The following is a 22,587-nucleotide window of genomic DNA, read 5'->3' on the forward strand; positions in this document are numbered from 1 at the left end:
GAGTGATTGTTCTATGTGGGAGGAGAGTAGCTCGGTTGAGATACTCTCATTTATTTTGCCAGGGTTGATTTTCCCCTGTGTCATTACATTTATTGTATTTTCTGAGACTGTGTTTGGTCAGGGAGGATTGTTTCAGTCGAAATCATGAATCAGCTGGCATAATTTTTATGGATATATACAAATGTCAATTGAAAACAGGTAAAACGAAAGGAAGTGCAGCTAGTTTGCATCTTTCCATCTTCAGTTTGAAGTGAGTGTGTAAGCTGTGTTGTTGGCTAGCTCCTCTGAACAACAGTGTTCTGACGAGAGAGCACATTGTCTATGCCAGGCGAAATCGCGCCTCATTAGATGTCGCGCCAAATAAATGTCACTAGAAAACAGCTTAAACAAATACAAATGCAGTTACTGTTGTTATTCTGGCTGCACTGTTTGTCATGACTGTAAGTTAGCCGTAGTTGGCTAGCTAGCAAGCAAGGGATAAGAACGTTGCCAACCAGTATGGCAATGGAACATTTAGAACAAACGACTGGGTTGTGTCCATAGATACAGAACAAAAAGACTGAACAACTGGGTCGCGTCTCTTAGAACCGAACCGATAGAAAGAATGACCAGCCGGCTTGGGTAGCAACCCTATATTTGTGTCGGGACTATAGCTTGTGGAAGGATTAAATAGTATGAATACATTCATCAAAATAATATTTTCAATGAAAATTTGTCAATCATTATTTTAATATGTTTGTAACCTGTTGTATAAAAGTGATAATGCCCTCAAAGCTGGTGTTTGGAGGATATATTGGCACGATTTGCCAGCACTCGACTTTGTCTTGGGCCTAACAACACCGTGCCAATATATCCTCTAAACACCGGCTTCTCGGGCATTATGACTTAAATATATATATACAGTGAGGGAAAAAAGTATTTGATCCCCTGCTGATTTTGTACGTTTGCCCACTGACAAAGACATGATCAGTCTATAATTTTAATGGTAGGTTTATTTGAACAGTGAGAGACAGAATAACAACAACAAAATCCAGAAGAACGCATGTCAAAAATGTTATAAATTGATTTGCATTTTAATGAGGGAAATAAGTATTTGACCCCTCTGCAAAACATGACTTAGTACATGGTGGCAAAACCCTTGTTGGCAATCACAGAGGTCAGACGTTTCTTGTAGTTGGCCACCAGGTTTGCACACATCTCAGGAGGGATTTTGTTCCACTCCTCTTTGCAGATCTTCTTTAACTCATTAAGGTTTTGAGGCTGACGTTTGGCAACTCGAACCTTCAGCTCCCTCCACAGATTTTCTATGGGATTAAGGTCTGGAGACTGGCTAGGCCACTCCAGGACCTTAATGTGCTTCTTCTTGAGCCACTCCTTTGTTGCCTTGGCCGTGTGTTTTGGGTCATTGTCATGCTGGAATACCCATCCACGACCCATTTTCAATGCCCTGGCTGAGGGAAGGAGGTTCTCACCCAAGATTTGACGGTACATGGCCCCGTCCATCGTCCCTTTGATGCGGTGAAGTTGTCCTGTCCCCTTAGCAGAAAAACACCCCCAAAGCATAATGTTTCCACCTCCATGTTTGACGGTGAGGATGGTGTTCTTGGGGTCATAGGCAGCATTCCTCCTCCTCCAAACACGGCGAGTTGAGTTGATGCCAAAGAGTCTCATCTGACCACAACACTTTCACCCAGTTCTTCTCTGAATCATTCAGATGTTCATTGGCAAACTTCAGATGGCCCTGTATATGTGCTTTCTTGAGCAGGGGGAACCTTACGGGCGCTGCAGGATTTCAGTCCTTCACGGCGTAGTGTGTTACCAATAGTTTTCTTGGTGACTATGATCCCAGCTGCCTTGAGATCATTGACAAGATCCTCCCGTGTAGTTCTGGGCTGATTCCTCACCGTTCTCAAGATCATTGCAACTCTACGAGGTGAGATCTTGCATGGAACCCCAGGCCGAGGGAGATTGACAGTTATTTTGTGTTTCTTCCATTTGCGAATAATCGCACCAACTGTTGTCACCTTCTCACCAAGCTGCTTGGCGATGGTCTTGTAGACCATTCCAGCCTTGTGTAGGTCTACAATCTTGTCCCCGACATCCTTGGAGAGCTCTTTGGTCTTGGCCATGGTGGAGAGTTTGGAATCTGATTGATTGATTGCTTCTGTGGACAGGTGTCTTTTATACAGGTAACAAGCTGAGATTAGGAGCACACCCTTTAAGAGTGTGCTCCAAATCTCAGCTCGTTACCTGTATAAAAGACACCTGGGAGCCAGAAATCTTTCTGATTGAGAGGGGGTCAAATACTTATTTCCCTGATTAAAATGCAAATCAATTTATAACATTTCTGACATGCGTTTTTCTGGATTTTTTGTTGTTGTTATTCTGTCTCTCACTGTTCAAATAAACCTACCATTAAAACAATAGACTGATCATTTCTTTGTCAGTGGGCAAACGTACAAATTCAGCAGGGGATCAAATACTTTTTTCCCTCACTGTATATATATACACACTCTGTATATATTTTATCCAACCACAGGAGCCCACTCTCAATGTTCAAAATACATCACAGAGCATAATTTAGCCACAGAGGATCGATAGTTTCAAAAAAATAACAGTGGATTAAGTTTTATCACAAGCACATACAGGTAACATTCACTGTCCCCATCTCAGTCAGAGTCATTGCCTCCGCCGTAGACAGAGAGCTGTAGCTGTAGCCGTAGACCTGTCGTCTTCCTCAGAGGAACTGGGGTCCTTAGTGCTGGCCTCAGAGATCATACCGTCCGAGCTGTCAACCTCTAGCACGTCATCGTCCATATACAGCTGAATGGCCCTTGCAGGGTGGCTAAGACACACACGCACGCACGCACACACACACACACACACACACACACACACACACACACACACACACACACACACACACACACACACACACACACACACACACACACACACACACACACACACACACACACACACACACACACACACACACACACACACACACACACACACACACACACACACATACAGGACAAGGACAGAAACAGGGACACAAACACAAACATACACACACACAGACAAAGCTGCAGAGGTCAGAGGTCAAAGACAGGAAAGGTTGAGCACGAATTTGCCTTTTAGATGAGGGAAGCCATCTTGGAACACCATGTTTGCTCAAGATCAATCAATTGGTCTGGATTTTGTTGTTAAAAAAAAGATATATCCTTCAATCGCCAAGTTGTAGACTTGGATTTTGTTGGTGAGGTTCGAAGGCAATTTCTTTTGCATATGTGTTTGCACATGACATTGTTTCAATTTAAACCTAAAGAAGCACCGAATGCAGAGAGATATGAAAACCCAACAGAATGAGAGGCAAAGTAGTCCCTTCACCCATAGACCACAGATATAGAACCTTACTGATATATTGTGTATGCCATAGACACCAAGTCAAATAGAATGTGGTGTTCAACTGACCATAAATGCACTGTCTAAAACAGATACATGGGGTTTCAACCATCTAAAGGTGAAACAACTGTAATACAGTGACCGTCATAGTAAAATAGTCAATTCTTTGACATTTTTAAGCATTTGAACATAATGATTTGATATTGTTGATGTAACCAACTTTATGTTTGTTATAATATTTGATAAATGTCTGTTTTAAGCAAGTGCCTTAGGTCTTGCAGTGAATATTGATAGCATTTTGAGTATTTCTGCAGTAGTCCCCTGTAGCTCAGTTGGTAGAGCATGGCGCTTGCAACGCCAGAGTTGTGGGTTTGTTTCCCACGGGGGGGGGGGGGCAGTATGAAAATGTATGCACTCACTAACTGTAAGTCGCTCTGGATAAGAGCGTCTGCTAAATGACTAAAATGTAGTTTAACATTTCACTGATAAAAAACACATCTGCTTAGAAATACAAAATCTCTTCAAAACAAAATAATATCATTGATCAGCAGTAAACTGAGACAGAAATGTAAAGACATCTTGTCGTGGTTGAAATGAATTGAACCAGATGAGAGAGAGACTGCTGGTACCTATACAAACATGGGCATTGGTTGTATAGGTACCATGACGAGGAGGATGACCATCAGCACGATAGTGCCCCCAATGGCTGCAGCCAGCATGACAATCTCAGAGAAGGAGGCTTTAAAGAAAAGAGGGGGAAATTAAATAGACAAAGAGGAAACTTTCACTTTTATCTATTCAAACAGGACTAGATGGCTGGTTCCCAGGGGGAGATACATGATGATGACTTTATGGGATGTTAGGATTTTTTTAATGCATCAACAGTATACATATTATCCCATTACAGTAGCAATGTCGGCTAACACCTCTTGTTACTGTGAAAAAGGAGCTGCTGGATGAAATAAATAACAAATGGATTGGACAGCAGACACGTCTACAGTATATTTTAACCAAGCACCCTTGAACTCTTCACTGTAGACAGACACTAACCTGTTGATCACGGTTAGTTTCACCTCCCCGTTGCCGTGGAGGGTAGTTAATTGCATCTAATTGACTTAATTGTCGCCTCTAATTGAGTTTCTCCAACAATAGCGTTTCCAAAACAAGGTAATTTTTCTAAACTGTTCAGCCAGATTCCAAAATGACGCTGACAAGGAGGTTGATGGTTAACTCAGAGGCCCTTGACAAACTACAGAATGCAGACTATAAACACACACACACTGTCTCTGAACTACATCTCGAGGATGCCCAGAGGGTTCCACAATCAGCCAGGGTAACTCACTGACTCCTCATAGCCAGGTCCTAGGGGGCGGAAGCTCCATGAGACCGTGAGCGTTGCTGTGGTGATGGGCGAGCTGCTCTGGAAGGTACATTTCAGCCACAAATCTATGCCGTTCACCGCCTCCACCTCCCCCGACGTGTACACCCTCAGCCCACTGACCGGTAACACGCCTGAAGCCACAGGAACACAGCACAGCAGTTAAGCAACAGAAAGTCTGCTAAACATACATACAACATCAATACTGTATGGTATGGATGTTTGTGTACAAACGGACCCTCACACCCACACATCACAGAGAAAACGCTGGAAATTGAAAAGCGGGAAGAAATTGGCTACATTTTCCCTGCTCCAGATAATGGATTGAGTGACACCCACAGAATGGAGTCTGCAGTGTGGTCTACAAATACACACACAGTCCCAGGAAGATACATTCTTAATCGCTCCCCAGTTCCTGTTTCACTACAAAACAACATTACATCAGTGCTCGGCTGATCATTTCTGTTTTCCTCTGATATTACATTTGTTTTCAATCGCTTTGGTGCAATTTTCACAAGTATGTGATACATTTTCACAACTCTTAGTACAAAACTCAAAAAAGATAATCAAAGAGGCAGTTGTTTCAAAATCTAAACACATTTTCAATTGACTAAGTACAACACACAAAATCAATCATACTTTTTCACCAAACTTAATCAGTGTTTCACATTGCAATACATGTTCACATGAAGCAATTGCTTTTCACAATGTAATGCTCATATTACTTTTGATATGATTGTCTTCTCCTTTGTTAAAATACATTTTACTATTAATTAATCAAATTAAATTAAATTGTATTTGTCAAATGCTTCGTAGACAACAGGTGTAGACTAACAGTGAAATGCTTTCTTATGGGTTCTTTTCCAACAATGCAGCATTAAAGATAAAGATAAAACAAGTAAATAAAAAATTGAAATAGTGACACAAGGAATAAATACACAGTGAATAACAAATAAAATAAGGAATAAAAATAAAATTATATATACAGGAAGAACCAGTACGTAGTCGATGTGCAGTGGTATGAGGTAATTGAGGTAGCTATTTACTGTACATATAGGTATGGGGTAAAGTGACTAGGGAACAGGATAGATAATAGACAGTAGCAGCAGCGTATGTGGTGAGTGTGAAAATGTGTGTGTGTGTGTGTGTGTGTGTGTTGGGGTGTCAGTGTACTGTAAGTATGTGTGAGTGTGTGGGTAGAGTCCAGTGTGTGTGCATAGAGTCAGTGCAAGAGAGTTAGTGCAAAAAGGGTAAATGCAGGTAGTCTGGGTAGCCATTTGATTAGCTATTTAGCAGCCTTGTTTAACAGACTTATGGCTTGGGGATAGAAGCTGTTCAGGGTCCTGTTGGTTCCAGACTTGGTGCATTGGTACCACTTGCCATGCGGTACAAGAGAGAACAGTCTGTGGCTTGGGTGGCTGGATTCTTTGACAATTTTGTGTGATGTACTGGGCCGTACGCACACTACCCTCTGTAGCACCTTGCAGTCAGATGCCAAGCAGTTGCCATACCAAGCGGTGATGCAGCCAGTCAAGATGCTCTTGATGGTGCAGCTGTATAACTTTTTGATGAGCTGAGGGCCCATGCAAAATCTTTTCAGCCTCCTGAGGGGGAAGAGGCATCGTCGTGCCCTCTTCACGACTGTGTTGGTTTGTTTGGACCATGATAGATCCTTAGTCATGTGGACACAGAGGAACTTGAAGCTCTCGGCCCGCTCCCCTACAGCCCAGTCGATGTGAATGGGGGCGTGCTCGGCCCTCCGTTTCCTGTAGTCCACGATCAGCTCCTTTGTCTTACTGATGTTGAGGGAGAGTTGGTTAAATCAGTGTCCCACAGAGTGTTTCTTGGTAGTCTTAAACAAATCTACTTCGAAACAAAAGTAAACACCTCACACACATGGTTATGGGCTTTAAAAAAAGAAGACCATGTCAGATTTTGAGTTTCCATCCCAGTATTACACTTTATACACATCACAGAAGATTGAATTATAACAAAACTGTTTGACATAGAAACACCAGATTTGCAGTTTTTTTTTATATACAATGTTTATTAATTATGAAATTATGAAAAATATGAATAATATTCCACCCATGAGGCCACTAGGTCATTTGACTTCAGGAAAGGTGTGTCTCTGATCTACACACAATACCCCATAATGTCAAAGTGGAATTTTGTTAGTATAATTGTTTTTTAATTAATAGAAAATGAAAAGCAGACATTTCTTGAGTAAATAATTATTCAACCCCCTTTGTTCCGGCAAGCCTAAATAAGGTGAATAAGACTGCTCTTTGCCTTAGTAGGGAAGTTCAGGTGGCTGCCCTGCCCTTGTCCTTAGTCTGCCTCCTGTCCCGCCTATCGCCATAGGTACGCCTTCCTGAAAACAATGGCACTATACTTTGCTTAAACCTGTTCTGCCTTAAAGATTAGTTGTTGACCTTTTGATTACTTGTCCTTAAAGACTAGAATGTTCCAGTGTGGTTAGCCAAAAAGATAGTTCACACGTTCATCATTCAGGGTTACTATCAAACAGATATGTCACATTTCTGTTTCGTCCATAACTTATTTCCTGCTTGTAGCAGGGCGCCAGGGCGTTTTAAGGAATCATTTTCTCTAACTACAGTGCATTCGGAAAGTATTCAGACATTTTACATTTTAGTCATTTAGCAGACACTCTTATCCAGAGCAATTTACAGTTAGTGAGTATATACATTTTTCATACTGGCCCCCCGTGGGAATCGAACCCACAACCCTGGCGTTGCAAATGCCATGCTCTACCAACTGAGCTACACGGGACCCAGACCCCTTCCCTTTTTCCACATTTTATGTTACAGCCTTATTCTGAAATGGATTAAATACATTTTTCCTCATCAATCTACACACCATACCCCATAATAACAAAGTGAAAACAGGTTTAAAGAAATTTTTGCAAATGTATTACAAATCAAAAACAGAAATACCTTATTTACATGAGTATTCAGACCCTTTGCTATGAGACTCAAAATTGAGCTCAGGTACATCCTGTTTCCATTGATCATCCTTGAGATGTTTCTACAACTTGATTGGAGTCCACCTGTGGTAAATTCAATTGATTGGACATGATTTGGAAAGACACACATCTGTCTATATAAGGTCCCACAGTTGACAGTGCATGTCGGAGCAAAAACCAAGCCATGAGGTCGAAGGAATTGTCCGTAGAGCTTCTAGACAGGATTGTGTCAAGGCACAGATCTTTGGTCTGATGAAACCAAGATTGAACTCTTTGGCCTGAATGCCAAGTGTCACGTCTGGAGGAAACCTGGCACCATCCCTACGGTGAAGCATGGTGGTGGCAGCCTCATGCTGTAGGGATGTTTATCAGCAGCAGGGACTGGGAGACTAGTCAAGATCGAGGGAAAGATGAACGGAGCAAAGTACAGAGAGATCCTTGATGAAAACCTGCTCCAGAGCACTCAGGACCTCAGACTGGGGCGAAGGTTCACCTTCCAACAGGACAACGACCCTAAGCACACAGCCAAGACAACGCAGGAGTGGCTTCAGGTCTCTGAATGTCCTTGAGTTGCCCAGCCAGAGCCCAGACTTGAACCTGATCTAACATCTCTGAAAATAGTTCTGCAGCGATGCTTCCCATCCAAATTGACAGAGCTTGAGAGGATCTGCAGAGAAGAATGGGAGAAACTCCCCAAATACAGGTGTGCCAAGCTTGTAGCATCTTACCCAAGAAGACTCGAGGCTGTAATCACTGCCAAAGGTGCTTCAACAAAGTACAGAGTAAAGGGTCGGAATACTTATGTAAATGTAATATTTCTGTTTTTTAATTTTAATACATTTGCTAACATTTCTAAAAAGCAGTTTTTGCTTTGTCATTATGGGGTATTGTGTGTAGATTGATGACGGGAAAAAAACAAGTCTATGGTGCGCGTCGCCAGCCCGGCCCGGCCTGTTCCTGCCCCTCGCATCAAGCCTATGGTGCGCGTCGCCAGCCCGGCCCGGCCTGTTCCTGCTCCCCGCACCAAGCCAATGGTGCGCGTCACCAGCCCGGCCCGGCCCGTTCCTGCTCCCCGCACCAAACCTGTGGTGCGCGTCACCAGCCCGGCCCGGCCCGTTCCTGCTCCCCGCACCAAACCTGTGGTGCGCGTCGCCAGCCCGGTCCGGCCTGTTCCTGATTCCCGCGCCGGGCTAGTGGTGCGCGTCGCCGGCCCGGCCCGGCCTGTTCCTGCTCCCCGCACCGGGCCAATGGTGCGCGTCGCCAGCCTGGTCCGGCCTGTTCCTGCTCCCCCCACCAAACCTGTGGTGCGCATCGCCAGCCCGTGCCCGTTTCACCGGTGCCTGGTCAGGTACCGGTCAGCTGCTCCACACCGGAGCCTGAGCAATCCGCTCCACCGAAGTCCAGTCCAGCTCCAGCCAGTGGGGCTAGACCAGACCAGGGGCACTACGGGGGGGTTAGTAGAGGGTGGTGGTCAAGCCCGGAGCCGGAACCGCCTCCGAGGAGGAATGCCCACCCAGCCCTCCCCTGTTCGGTGATGTTTAGGCGCGGTCGCAGTCCGCGCCTTTAGGGGGGGGTACTGTCACGCCCTGGCTCTAGGGACTATTTTAAGTTGAGCCAGGGTGTGTAGAGTTTATGTTTTGTGCTCGTTGTGTCTAGTCTAGTTTTTGTATATCTATGTTGGCCAGAGTGGTTCAATCAGAGGCAACGAGTATCAGCTGTTGCTGGTTGTCTCTGATTGGGAACCATATTTAGTCAGGTGGTTTTCCCACAGTGTTTGTGGGATCTTGTTCCGTGTTTGTTCCGTGTTTTGCACCTGTGGACGTCACGTATCGATTTGTTGTTTTGTTCGTGTATCATTTAATAAATAAGTATGTTCACCTTCCACGCTGCGCCTTGGACCTCTATATCCGACGATCGTGACACATGGGACCATGCAGCCGTCATACCGCTCAGGAAGGAGACGCGTTCTGTCTCCTAGAGATGAACGTACTTTGGAGGAAACAGGTACAAAAGTATCTGTATCCACGGTAAAACAAGTAAAAGTATCCACGGTAAAACAAGTCCTATATCGACATAACCTGAAAGGCCGCTCAGCAAGAAAGAAGCCACTGTTCCAAAACCGCCATAAAAAAGCCAGACTACGGTTTGCAACTGCACATGGGGACAAAGATTGTACTTTTTGGAGAAATATCCTCTGGTCTGAAGAAACAAAAATAGAACTGTATGGCCGTAATGACCATTGTTATGTTTGGAGGAAAAAGGGGAAGGCTTGCAAGCCAAAGAACACCATCCCAACCATGAAGCACGGGGGTGGCAGCATCATGCTGTGGGGGTGCTTTGCTGCAGGAGGGACTGGTGCACTTCACAAAATAGATGGCATCATGAGAGAGGAAAATTATGTGGATATATTGAAGCAACATCTCATCAGTCAGGAAGTTAAAGCTTGGTCGCAAATGGGTCTTCCAAATGGACAATGACCCCAAGCATACTTCCAAATTTGTGGCAAAATGGCTTAAGGACAACAAAGTCAAGGTATTGGAGTGGCCATCAGAAAGCCCTGACCTCAATCCTATAGAATATTTGTGGGCAGAACTGAAAAAGCGTGTGCGAGCAAGGAGGCCTACAAACCTGACTCAGTTGCATCAGCTCTGTCAGGAGGAATGGGCCAAAATTCACCCAACTTATTGTGGGAAGCTTGTGGAAGGCTACCCGAAACGTTTGACCCAAGTTAAACAATTTAAAGGCAATGCTACCCAATACTAATTGAGTGTATGTAAACTTCTGACCCACTGGGAATGTGATGAAAGAAATAAAAGCTGAACTAAATCATTCTCTTTACTATTATTCTGACATTTCACATTCTTAAAAGAAAGTGGTGATTCTAACTGACATAAAACAGGGAATTTTTACTAGGATTAAATGTAAGGAATTGTGAAAAACTGAGTTTAAATGTATTTGGCTAAGGTGAATAACTACTGTACATGGCAGGCAACCAAAGTCATACAGTCATAATACTAATCGTTCTGATCTCTCCTCAAAATGCATGCATCCCTCCCGTGCTGAGAGGGTTTTTGAAATGGCTATAAGCCTATGGGTCCATATAGTCTGGATGCTTGTTTTTCTAATGCGTTCACTCATGTAGCTGGGAAAACAGCTGCTGAGCTCAGCTCCCCAGAAACCTGTCTCCTCCTTATCAGCAGCACAGAGGGCTTCCTGTAGGCCACATTACTAGTAACCAGCTCCACTGTACATTAGACAGAGAGGGCTCTCTTCACCCCCACCAGAGGAGTGCACCCAGTTCCCCCTAGGCCTAATGTGTTTTAAATTGCCCAAAATCATTGGGGGGATGTTTTAGGTGGCGTTGGCTGTTTGTCTTTGGGGTGGGGGGACAGGGGGGACGGGGGACGGGGGGGTATTTGGTAGAGGCAGACTGATTGGGCCTGCCTCGGGAAACAGGGAAAAATTTTCAGGGACAAGAAAAATGCCTCTATTTAGGAGATCCGAGCTGGCTAATTAATTAATAACTAATAAAATATTAATATGCCATTTAGCAGACGCTTTTATCCAAAGCGACTTACAGTCGTGTGTGCATACATTTTTGTGTATGGGTGGTCCCGGGGATCGAACCCACTACCTTGGCGTTACAAGCGCCGTGCTCTACCAGCTGAGCTACAGAGGACCACCCATACAGTCCTATATCAGTCCCAGTTAATGACCGTGGCTGGCAGAAGAAGGACGAGGAGGAGGCTCAGACCTGGGCCAATCAGTCTCTCTGTCCACAGCAGACAGCCTCCTCACTGGCTTTTGTTGTGAGGGGAATGTGGCTACCGCACATAGGCAGGCATCACCCTCCTTCCCCAATACATTTATCTTCCACCAGGAAACTGGAGCAGAGAGGATGGGGGGAGTTGGAGAGCGGAAGGGGAGGGGGAGGTTCTCACACAGTACTTATTGACATTAGGTTCATCCAAACTCAAGTATGTTAGGTAATCATCTTAAAGATCACACTATGAGATGCACATCATTTGAATTTGTGTAATTATAAGCATAAATAGTACTTATTTCTCTGGCACTAAATAATTGGCACTGATTTCATTCGGAGATGATGCCTTCTGCTGCTGCAGTAGCTTTTTGATGCCAGTGTTACTGATTAACAATTACTTATCATAAGGATTTCTGAATCTAATGTGGGTTTTAATAGAGATCAAAAAAAGCTTGTAAAGTGTGTACTAATTACTTTAATAGCATGTCCTATATGTTATGCCTTTCACATTTAGAGCATAAATGCTATTTAATTAAGAATTAGTTACAATTACAAAATGGCACATTACTCAAATGAAAGCAATTGTTGATGTTATAAGCTGCCCAGCTAGCACATTTGGTTCCTTGGAAGTTGTGGGAACGTACATTTTTGGTTTCTCATTGGTTCTGGGAATGAAGACATACATTTCCTGACTGGTAAAACAGTCTGAGAACGGAAGTGAAAATTCCACCTGTTCTGGGAACATACATTTTTAGGTTGAATGGAGGTTCTTACAACATTTTACTATGGTTCCCTGAAAGTTTTCCTGGGAGTTTTTAATAAATTGTAGGTTAGTTGAAGGTTATTAAATACTGTTCTGAGAACACACTGCTAGCTTAGTTTGTGTTAACAGTTTTTAACCAGCGCCCCGCACGTGCCGTTTGAAAGTGGGCATCCAGCCAGGACGGGTTGTGCCAGTTTTACACTCCAGACCTCCAGTATATCCTGCTCCGGTTCTACGCACTGTGTCACCAGTGCGCCTCCCCAGCCTGGTACGCCCCGTACCTGCTCCCCGCACCAAACCAGTGGTGCGTGTATCCAGTCCGGTACGGCCCGTACCTGCTCCCCGCACCAAACCAGTGGTGCGTGTATCCAGTCCGGTACGGCCCGTTACTGCTCCCCGCACCAAACCAGTGGTGCGTTTCGCCAGCCCGGTACGCCCCGTACCTGCTCCCCGCACCAAACCAGTGGTGCGTGTATCCAGTCTGGTACGGCCCGTACCTGCTCCCCGCACCAAACCAGTGGTGCGTGTCGCCAGTCCAGTACGGCCCATACCTGCTCCCCGCACCAAACCAGTGGTGCGTGTCTCTAGTCCGGTACGGCTCCACTCCAGTGCCAGAGCAGTCCGCTCTACCGGTGCCTAGTCCAGCCCCGGTCGGGCTGCTCCAGTCCAGAGCCAGAGCGGTCCGATCCACCGGGGTCCAGTTCAGCTCCGGTCGGCGGCTCCACTCCAGAACCAGATGTCAACTCCTCTCCAGGGTCAGGGCCTCCCACACCAGGGTCCAGACAGGGCTTGGTGCATCGCGGGGGGATTGCCGGTCCAGGCCCTGACATCAGCTCCTCTCCAGGGTCGGGGCCTCCCACACCAGGATCCAGACAGGACTTGGTGCATCGTGGGAGGACTGAGAGGGGAGGCATCGCGCCGAGGTCCAGACCGGACCAGGGTTGCAACGGGGAGGCAGAAAGGGAGAGGACGTCACGCCCGGAGCCGCCACCGAGGCTGAATGCCCACCCGGACCCTCCCCTAATGAGTCAGGTTGGTGCGGACGGAGTACGCACCGTTGGGGGGGGGGGGGGAAAGGGGTACTGTCACGCCCTGACCTTGAAAGCCTGTTTTCTTTAGTTGGTTTGGTCAGGGTGTGAATTTCTATGTGTATATCTATGTTGTGTATTTCTATGTTGGCCCGGGTGTGGTTCCCAATCAGAGGCAGCTGTCGATCGTTGTCTCTGATTGGGGATCATACTTAGGTAGCCATTTTGCCTACCTATGTTGTGGGATCTTGACTCTTGTTTGGCTTGTTTGTATGTAGCCATTGTGAGCGTCACGTTACGTTACTTTGTTGTTTTGTCGTGTGTTAACTTAGTTAATAAACATGCATGCATTCCACGCTGCACCTTGGTCCAATCCTGTACTCAACGAACGTGACACCTCCCAGGATAACATTTAGGAAACCATAGTAAAATTTTGTCAGAATCTCTCCAGAATGTTTAAAATAAATAAACATCAGATTTACCCAATATGGTTTAATTGCAGACCACAATTCAGGGCGTTTCTTGATGTGGTCGTTCCTTGATATCAGGAAACGCCCATTGGTGCCTGCCATTGGTCAGTTCCAGTGTTATGAGACTGATGATGATGTTAAGGGGATGTTTATTTGTTAGTCCGTCTTTCTGTCTGTTGGGCTCGTTTGCTTGTTTATGTTTTGAACTGTGACTTTTCTAGCGTCTACTGACCAGAGCCATTGTCCATTGCTCTTTTTTATGGCTTATTATTAGCTAGCTATGTAGGGAAAGGGACATATCGTGAAGATGCCAGTGCAGTAGGCTTGCAGTATGTGGCAGAGAAGATAGACAGAAAAAGTAGGAATGTCCATGCTAACGAAGTATGACTAATCCACATTCTGTGAGTCAATGTCATACTTGTGTAGATATAATTTATTACAGCAGTGACAAACTTTGGGATTACATATTATTTTCGCAGAGCATTTTGCAATATGAATGAACATGTGCCTTCAATTGCTCTAACTCTGTTTGAACCTGTCAGTATTAACTTCGCCCTGCATATCGTTTAACCCGAGGTTTATCTTATCTATCTCTATCTCTCTCTACAGCTGTGCTGGACCTTTTTTTGGTTGAGGGGGTCATCAAATAGGATATTTTGTTGTGAAGGTTGTCTGTCCATCGTCTTGGAAGGGCCTGCTGTTGGAATTAGTCTATAAGGTTTCCCTGAATACTTGCATACAGTACAGTAGCTATTAAATTGGCGTTATGGCTATAAAAGTGTATATAATCATCAAATAACTTTAATCAATCAATCAATCTGCTGCATTATAGTCATGTTATCAACACATAAGTACAGAGTACCTTACCAATTGAAAATGACTGCAATTCACTATTTGATTATATGTACCATAGGTCCAAATCTAACTAGTTGTTGTTACTTAATGTGAATACAAGGAACGGTTACCTCTTTTATCAACGGATTTACATTGGATCTGGAAGAACAATGTAAGCCAAATCAACCAATCGGCACGGCTCTCCCCTCAGACTCAGGAAATTGTGTTCATTACATTATTTCCTACATCGTGTCTGAGTTGCTTTTTCTTCCCCTTTTATGACAAGACTCCTAGTACGCCGGAGGAAACCTGACTCTCTTACAGGTTTGGAGGAAGAAACACTTGGGCCGGGTCTCCTACACACAACAACACACAGCCTAAAAAGACTACAAAGACTCTCTTCTCTCCTTTGTGGGCAGAGATTTCACAAACCCAGGTTACATTTACAAGAGCTCTTTCATAGTGGGAGAGAAGAGCTGAGTTCAGGTGACAACCTGTATTCACAGGCCAGGGCTACAGAGAGAGGGGCAGGGCCAGGGGTGTTGAGTGTTCCAATGGTGCCGTGCAAGATATGCTGGGATAGCTCACCCTTGGACAACGACAAATATGCACATTCACTATCACTCTCTCTCTCTGTCGCTCTGTCTCTCTCTCTCTCACACACACACACTCTTGCTCTCTCCCTCAATCCCTGCTGCAGCGAGTCCCGTTCTTTCTCCACCCCCTTCTCTCTATCTCCTTCCCTCTCTCTCCCTTTATTTCCAAATTCAGGGTTGAGTTTAATCCATCAAATCTCCTCTCCCACCTCGGCCTCAACGCTGACTCAATAAGTTTTCCACAGATTGTTGTTTTGGAGTAAAGTGATTTTTTTTCATTATTTTAAGTGGGTCTAGTTCCAACCCAACAAAATCACTACCGCCCACACCAATAATGCTCTAATGCTCAGAAGAAAACTTTTTCACACAAAATATTTAAATTTCAGGTAGATGAATTTTTTTGCATAGAGCCTTAGGGGTGGAGGATAACTTTGGAGCAGATACTTGAATGGATCAATGAATTTGAATATGTAAGTTTGTCCCAGGGACTCCATAAAGCATATTACATAATACTCTCACCACTACAATTCTCTCATGCTCTGACATGTAAGCCTTTCATCAATGTTCGTCATTTGGCTATTTAGCCGGTTCTATTTAGCTGGTTCTATTTAGCTGGTTCTATTTAGCTGGTTCTATTTAGCTGGTTCTATTTAGCTGGTTCTATTTAGCTGGTTCTATTTAGCTGGTTCTATTTAGCTGGTTCTATTTAGCCGTTTCTTGACTAATTTCCTGCTGGCTCTAATGATGTCAGATGAGCACTCTGAAATGACTGGAACTGGTTTCTTTTTCCTGAGGAAACCCACTAGAGTTAACTGGAAGTGCTTTTGTTTACATTATTGACAAATAGTTTTGAGAACAACAGAACTGTCCCCACAACAAATGTGTCATGCACAGGGAAGTAGATATAAAATCAAAACATTGTTTCAGCTTAGGGCCAAACCCATTCGCATAAAAATAATCAGGAGTTTTAAGAGTGGCTTTGCATTGAAAGCCCTAGAAAGGAGTTCCACACCTTGACTTTATGAAGTTAGCTTATAGGGTGGAACTTGAGATAGACCAAGTGACTATCAACTGTGCCCCTGGGCTGCCCATTCATTTTATGCATAAAGGGTGTGTTGACTGTTTAGCATGTCAAAAACACACACCTTTCCTTACTGATATTGACCATGTACTAAAACCAGAGGTGGTCAGTAGTGGCAAATTAGATGTTATCATCTATGCCAAATGGCAAAAACAAATATCTGAAGGTTAGGTAACCAGCACTGGCAATTCACTATTGCTCTGAACTATTGTGTGTGTGTGTGTGTGTGTGTGTGTGTCAAGATGGTAAACCTGAATATCAAATCAAGCTGACACATGCATGGCTGTGTACCTGTGAGCTCTCATGCTCTGGAATAGGCTGGTTGACATTTAGGAAAGGAAATAAAGGAAACCCAGTCATGGCGAGAAATAACATTTACCACCAATGGCAGAATATCACATAATGGTTAAGAGAGTATTGTGACGGCTTCCTGTTCATGTTTTAGCTAAACAGGGGAAACAGGGATATTTACAATATCTAAACAACGTTTCTCTCTGGCCCAGAGTAGTCCTAAAGAGCCTAGAGAAGGGGTAGGCAACCCTGGTCCAGGAGTGCCGCAGGCACTTCATGTTTTTGATTTAACCGACCTGGAAGACCAGGTGTGTTGAATTTAAGCAATCACTGAACTGATCAATTAGCTCAGTTGGTCAGGTGTGGTGCCTAGTTGGGACAAAATCCTGTTATATCTGCGACAATCTGTCACGATCGTCAGGAAGAGACCAATGCGCAGCGTGATGAATGAACATGTTTACTTTATTAAATTAAAGCACGAACAAAACAACAAACGACTCGTAACGTCCACGGTGACAATGACCGAACACGGAACAAAAACCCACAAACACAAAGTGAAAAACAGACAGTTAAATATGGCTCCCAAACAGAGACAACCAGCCAACAGCTGACACTCGTTGCCTCTGATTGGGAGTCACTAAGGCAAACATAGAAAACAACAAACCAGAACCCCCAACATAGAAATAAACCACATAGAATGAACACACCCTGGCTCAACATATAGAGTCCCAGAGCCAGGGTGTGACAGTACCCCCCCCTAAAGGCGCGGACTGCGACCGCGCCTCAACCAGAGAAAAATAGGGGTGGGCACTCCTCCTCGGCGGCGGTTCTGGCTCCGGGCTTGCCCACCACCCTCCAATAAACCCCCCATAGCGCCCCTGGTCCGGTCTGGCCCCGCTGGCTGGAGCTGACCTGGACGTAGCAGGAGTGGCTAGCTTCAGCTCCGTTGGGGAGCAATAAAGCGGTACCTGATTTGGCACCGATGACCCAGGCACGGGTTGTGCCGGACTGACGACGCGCACCCCAGGCTTGGTGCGTGAGGCAGGAAAGGACCGGACCTGGCTGTCGATGCGCACCCCTGGCTTGGTGCGTGGAGCAGCAACGGGCCGGACCGGGCTGAAGATACGCACCCCTGGCTTGGTGCGTGGAGCCGGAACGGGCCTCACCGGACTGATGACTCGCACCCCTGGCTTGGTGCGTGGAGCAGCAACGGGCCGGACCGGGCTGACGATGCGCACCCCTGGCTTGGTGCGTGGAGCAGCGACGGGCCGGACCGGGCAGACGATACGCACCCCTGGCTTGGTGCGTGGAGCCGGAACGGGCCTCACCGGACTGACGACTCGCACCCCTGGCTTGGTGCGTGGAGCAGCAACGGGCCGGACCGGGCTGACGATGCGCACCCCTGGCTTGGTGCGTGGAGGAGGAACGGGCCTTACCAGGCTGACGACGCACACCATAGGCTTGGTGCGTGGAGCAGGGACAGGCCGGACTGGGCTGACGAAGCGCACCACTGACTTGGTGCGGGGAGCAGGAACGGGCCGAGCCGGGCTGACGAAGCGCACCACTGACTTGGTGCGGGGAGCAGGAACGGGCCGAGCCGGGCTGACGAAGCGCACCACTGACTTGGTGCGGGGAGCAGGAACAGACCGGACTGGGGACACACACCACTGGCCCTACACCGGGATCTGGAACGGGCCGGACCGGACTGGTAACACACCCCAGTACCTCTCGCCGTGCCTCTCCACCTTCCATCCCCTCTTCGACCAGTGGCCCCCGTAACCTGGCGGCCTCCTCTGCCAACCCGCTGGACCGCTCTATCGCGGCCTCCTGCTGCCCCGACGTCGTGAGCCCCCCCAAAAAATGTATCTGGGGGTCTCTCCTCCCCGTGGGCCAGGCCTCTATCGTTCTCGCCCAACTCTCGCTCTTCTGCCCCCAATTCCAGCCATTCTGCTCTTCATTAGGCTTGACCCAGTCGAGACTCTTCCTCCACTGTTCCCAAGTCCATCCACTCTGCTCTTTACAAGGCTGGACCCAGTCGAGGTTGCCACGGAGATCTGCAAGCGATTCCCCTGGCGATGGCTCCTGGACACGCTGCTTGGTCCAGTTTTGGTGGGGTTTTCTGTCACGATCGTCAGGGAGAGACCAATGCGCAGCGTGATGAATGAACATGTTTACTTTATTAAATTAAAGCACGAACAAAACAACAAACGACTCGTAACGTCCACGGTGACAATGACCGAACACGGAACAAAAACCCACAAACACAAAGTGAAAAACAGACAGTTAAATATGGCTCCCAATCAGAGACAACCAGCCAACAGCTGACACTCGTTGCCTCTGATTGGGAGTCACTAAGGCAAACATAGAAAACAACAAACCAGAACCCCCAACATAGAAATAAACCACATAGAATGAACACACCCTGGCTCAACATATAGAGTCCCAGAGCCAGGGTGTGACACAATCCATGAACAGGGTTGCTGTGAGCCCCTCTTTATAGGTCTAAAATAAGATTTTGCCTCGACAGTTGTGTATAGTGCTGCTACAGCCTAGGATACTGTAGTGTAGAGGACAGGCATGATATTGATTCTTAGCCTAAATGCAAGATATTTGAAAAATGAATGTGAACATTTGAAAGAGTGAGAGTTTATACAATTGCGTGAGTGATGGTCAAAAGTGTCAACAGTTTGTTGTCAGTAAATTGCTCAACAACAATATCAACAAGGCAGGTCCTACAGGCCCTAGTTTTGTCGCACCTGGACTACTGCCCAGTCATATAGTCAAGTGCCACAAAGAGGGACTTGGGAAAATTACAACTGGCCCAGAACAGGCTGGCCCTTAAATGTACACATAGAGCTAACATTAATAATATGCATGTCAATCTCTCATGGCTCAAAGTAGAGGATAGATTGACCTCATCACTACTTGTTTTGTAAGAAGTATTGACATGTTGAATGCACTGAGATGTCTGTTTAAACTGCTAGCACACAGCTCGGACACCCATGCATACCCCCACAAGACATGTCACCAGAGGTCTCTTCACAGTCCCCAAGTCCAGAACAGACTATGGGAGGTGCAGAGCACTACATGGAACTCTTTTGGAACTCTATTCCACATCAAGTAACTCACGCAAGCAGTAGAATCAGATTGAAAAAACAGATACAAATTCACCTTATGGAACAGCGAGGACTGTGAAGATTCACACACAAAGGTACAAACACACACATACAAACACACATAACATACACACAATACACACAAGTACACCTGGATTGTGTGTTGTAGTAGAGTGGTGGCTGGAGGGCACACACTTAATGTATCGTGAAATCTGTTGTAAAATATATTTGAATGTTTAAAATGTGTATTATAATGTATATTACTGTCTTCATTTTTGCTGGACCCCAGGAAGAGTAGCTGCTGCCTTGGCTAATGGGGATCCATAATAAATACAAATACAAAATATTGTCTATCTTTATTTGCACAATTAGTCAGGCACTCTGTCAATATGAATGAATTATTGCTCGGCACATGCTGTCAATGTAAACCTAAGCAGCTTGTGCCTTGCTTGCACCTATGCATATAATCCATTTATAGCACACAGTTGGACACTTCCAGAGATTAAGTCAAGGTTAATAGGCCTACTGTTCTCTAGAGGAATATCAGTGATGCCCACCAGTTTATAAAACTAAAAACGTGTCAATTAACTGCAATTAGTCCATTATGCTCAGTTGTATACATGTTAACTAAATAGCCTAAAGTTTGAACTATTTTCATTGTCATCTGTTTATTATATATCCACTGAGAGTCTTTGTGTATGTGCCAAGATAGTAGCTCATATGATCCACTAGTGACATCCTTTGGCTTGTTCACGGGAAACAGGTGGACCTTCCTATCGGGCAGTTAAAATATCGGAACCCTTTGCATGCACCCAAACACGGATACACATGATCAAAAGCAGGAAAGTAATTATGTTGCATGAAGCCTCAAAACAATGCGTCTTTGCCTCAATACCGACAAATACTGTAAAGGCATTAAGGGGATAGGCAAGTTGCATTTTATAATCACATAGGAATGCTCAGGCGACCAACCCTATGCCAGCAGCGCATAGAGCCAAGCTCCCACTTCCCTTTGACGCACATCGGACACTCGGGTCCGGTTGGAAACTCTACCGGTATTCATAATGTTTTCACCACTTTACTGCTCTAATGCATAGAACAGCTACTGCCACATCTCACGATAGCCTCGTAATGATGTGTCAAGTGAAGGATGGAGGAGAAACATTACTGATCCGAAAGAACCTAACCCTATGATCTAAACTGCTATAACCAGAAATTAGTAATACCCACAATTACTATTCTCTTGGACTAGTTTCCATTGTTTGGATTCATTCAAAGTTAGTAGAGCATAAGTCAAAACAACTTTGCACACTCACCTGAAGCTGCTAGTCCGGAATAGAGGACAAGGAGATCAAACTGCTTTACCCACATTGGAAAGGTGTCCGGAGTCGACCAAATTGCCTAGACCCTTGTGGTGTCCCCACCAACACCCTAAATAAAATCTAAATGGACTGGACACTTCGATGCTATAAACTGGCTGAACTCTTCTGGACCTGTAGTTTAGACTGTCTGTAAACCCCAACCCTAACCGCACTGACTGGCGGTCTCAGCCGATGTGGGACACGTCTCAACTCGAACCTTCCCTCATCATTTCGACGGCCTCCACCTTTTTCGAGCGGAGTAACAAACCTTCACTCTATTCTTATCTAATTTTCACTTGCTGAAGTTGGGGAAGACAACATTTTTTATATTCTTGTCCAACCTGTTCAGCCACCAAACTTTTCAGATTCAATTTTTACTGCCATTCTATTACTTTTTTATTGTCAGTGGCAAACTGGATTTTACAGGCTATGAACTCACGAGCTATTTCTTTCGTTTAAAATCCAGGCTAAGATGGTGCCCCCAACATAAATGTAAACAGTGAACTTAAAACACATTAGGATAAAAAAAATTTAAGGCTTCATAAAATGACATGTTGATGCTGTAGTCTATAGGTGAGGCAAAGAGTTATGCCATAGTTGGCACAACACTAAATGAAGGCCTAATGACCGTTTATATCTCCCTATAGTACGCTTATAACATAATTTGCAAAGCATTTTTAAGCCTAGTGTTTATGAAGATATTTTACATTTTAGTCATTTATCAGACGCTCTTATCCAGAGTGACTTACAGGAGCAATTAGGGTTAAGTGCCTTGCTCAAGGGCACATCGACAGATTTTTCACCTAGTCGGCTCGGGGATTAGAAGCAGCGACCTTTCGGTTACTGGCACAACGCTTTTACCCACTAAGCTACCTGCCGCTATTAAGTCTTTATGTATAGTTATGTGTTATGAGACTTATTAATCCAATGTTTGTTTTTATTGAGCCTTTGTAAACCAATTTTGTTGGTGTGGCCACTGGCTTTATGTCAGTTCAAAGTTGTGATAGTTACAGCAGGGGGCACAAACGAGCTATATTCGCTGGTCCTTATCATCAAGGTTCCACTCAAGGTACCACTGACGCTCTCATCCAAACCTGTCAATAATACACAAACATCGTTTTTTTGGTTTATTCATTTCAAATGAGAGACTTTGTCCCAAATAACTTATTGTAACAGACACAACACAGGCCAACACATAGACCTACAGCAACACAATAAGACACAATAAGAAACAAGATGTCAAAATCATTCAGTCACATCTACAAGTCAAAACCATGGGGTGTGGTATTGTAAAACTAATTAAGGTACTGGCCTATGCATTTTCTTTAAAAAACAATTATGTGGGATGGAACTAATACAGTATAGGCCCAGAGCCGGTAGAGAAAGCAAGACACCCCACTCCCTCATTTTTTTGGGCGCGGCGCCACTCTGGTCTAATTACTGCCTCCGGCGGGCGGGGAGAGGACAATAAGTAGACCAGAGCCATTGGTCTCACTTGGGAAAGCATGCTTA

The 22,587-nt window shown here is 45.2% G+C and overlaps 1 protein-coding gene across 1 annotated transcript; it reads right to left on the bottom strand.

The window, feature by feature from the left end:
- Positions 1–2,679: 2,679 nt before the first annotated feature.
- Positions 2,680–5,040, bottom strand: LOC311101518 (uncharacterized protein; the record flags this gene model as incomplete). Its single annotated transcript, XM_084142663.1, has 4 exons — positions 2,680–2,845; positions 4,048–4,147; positions 4,747–4,920; positions 5,025–5,040. The coding sequence occupies 4 exons, from the start codon at positions 5,038–5,040 to the stop codon at positions 2,680–2,682; spliced, it is 456 nt and encodes a 151-aa protein (XP_083998789.1).
- Positions 5,041–22,587: the final 17,547 nt, after the last annotated feature.

This window comes from Coregonus lavaretus (genome assembly GCF_964263955.1).
Source record: "Coregonus lavaretus genome assembly, chromosome: 26".
NCBI classification, from domain to species: domain Eukaryota; kingdom Metazoa; phylum Chordata; class Actinopteri; order Salmoniformes; family Salmonidae; genus Coregonus; species Coregonus lavaretus.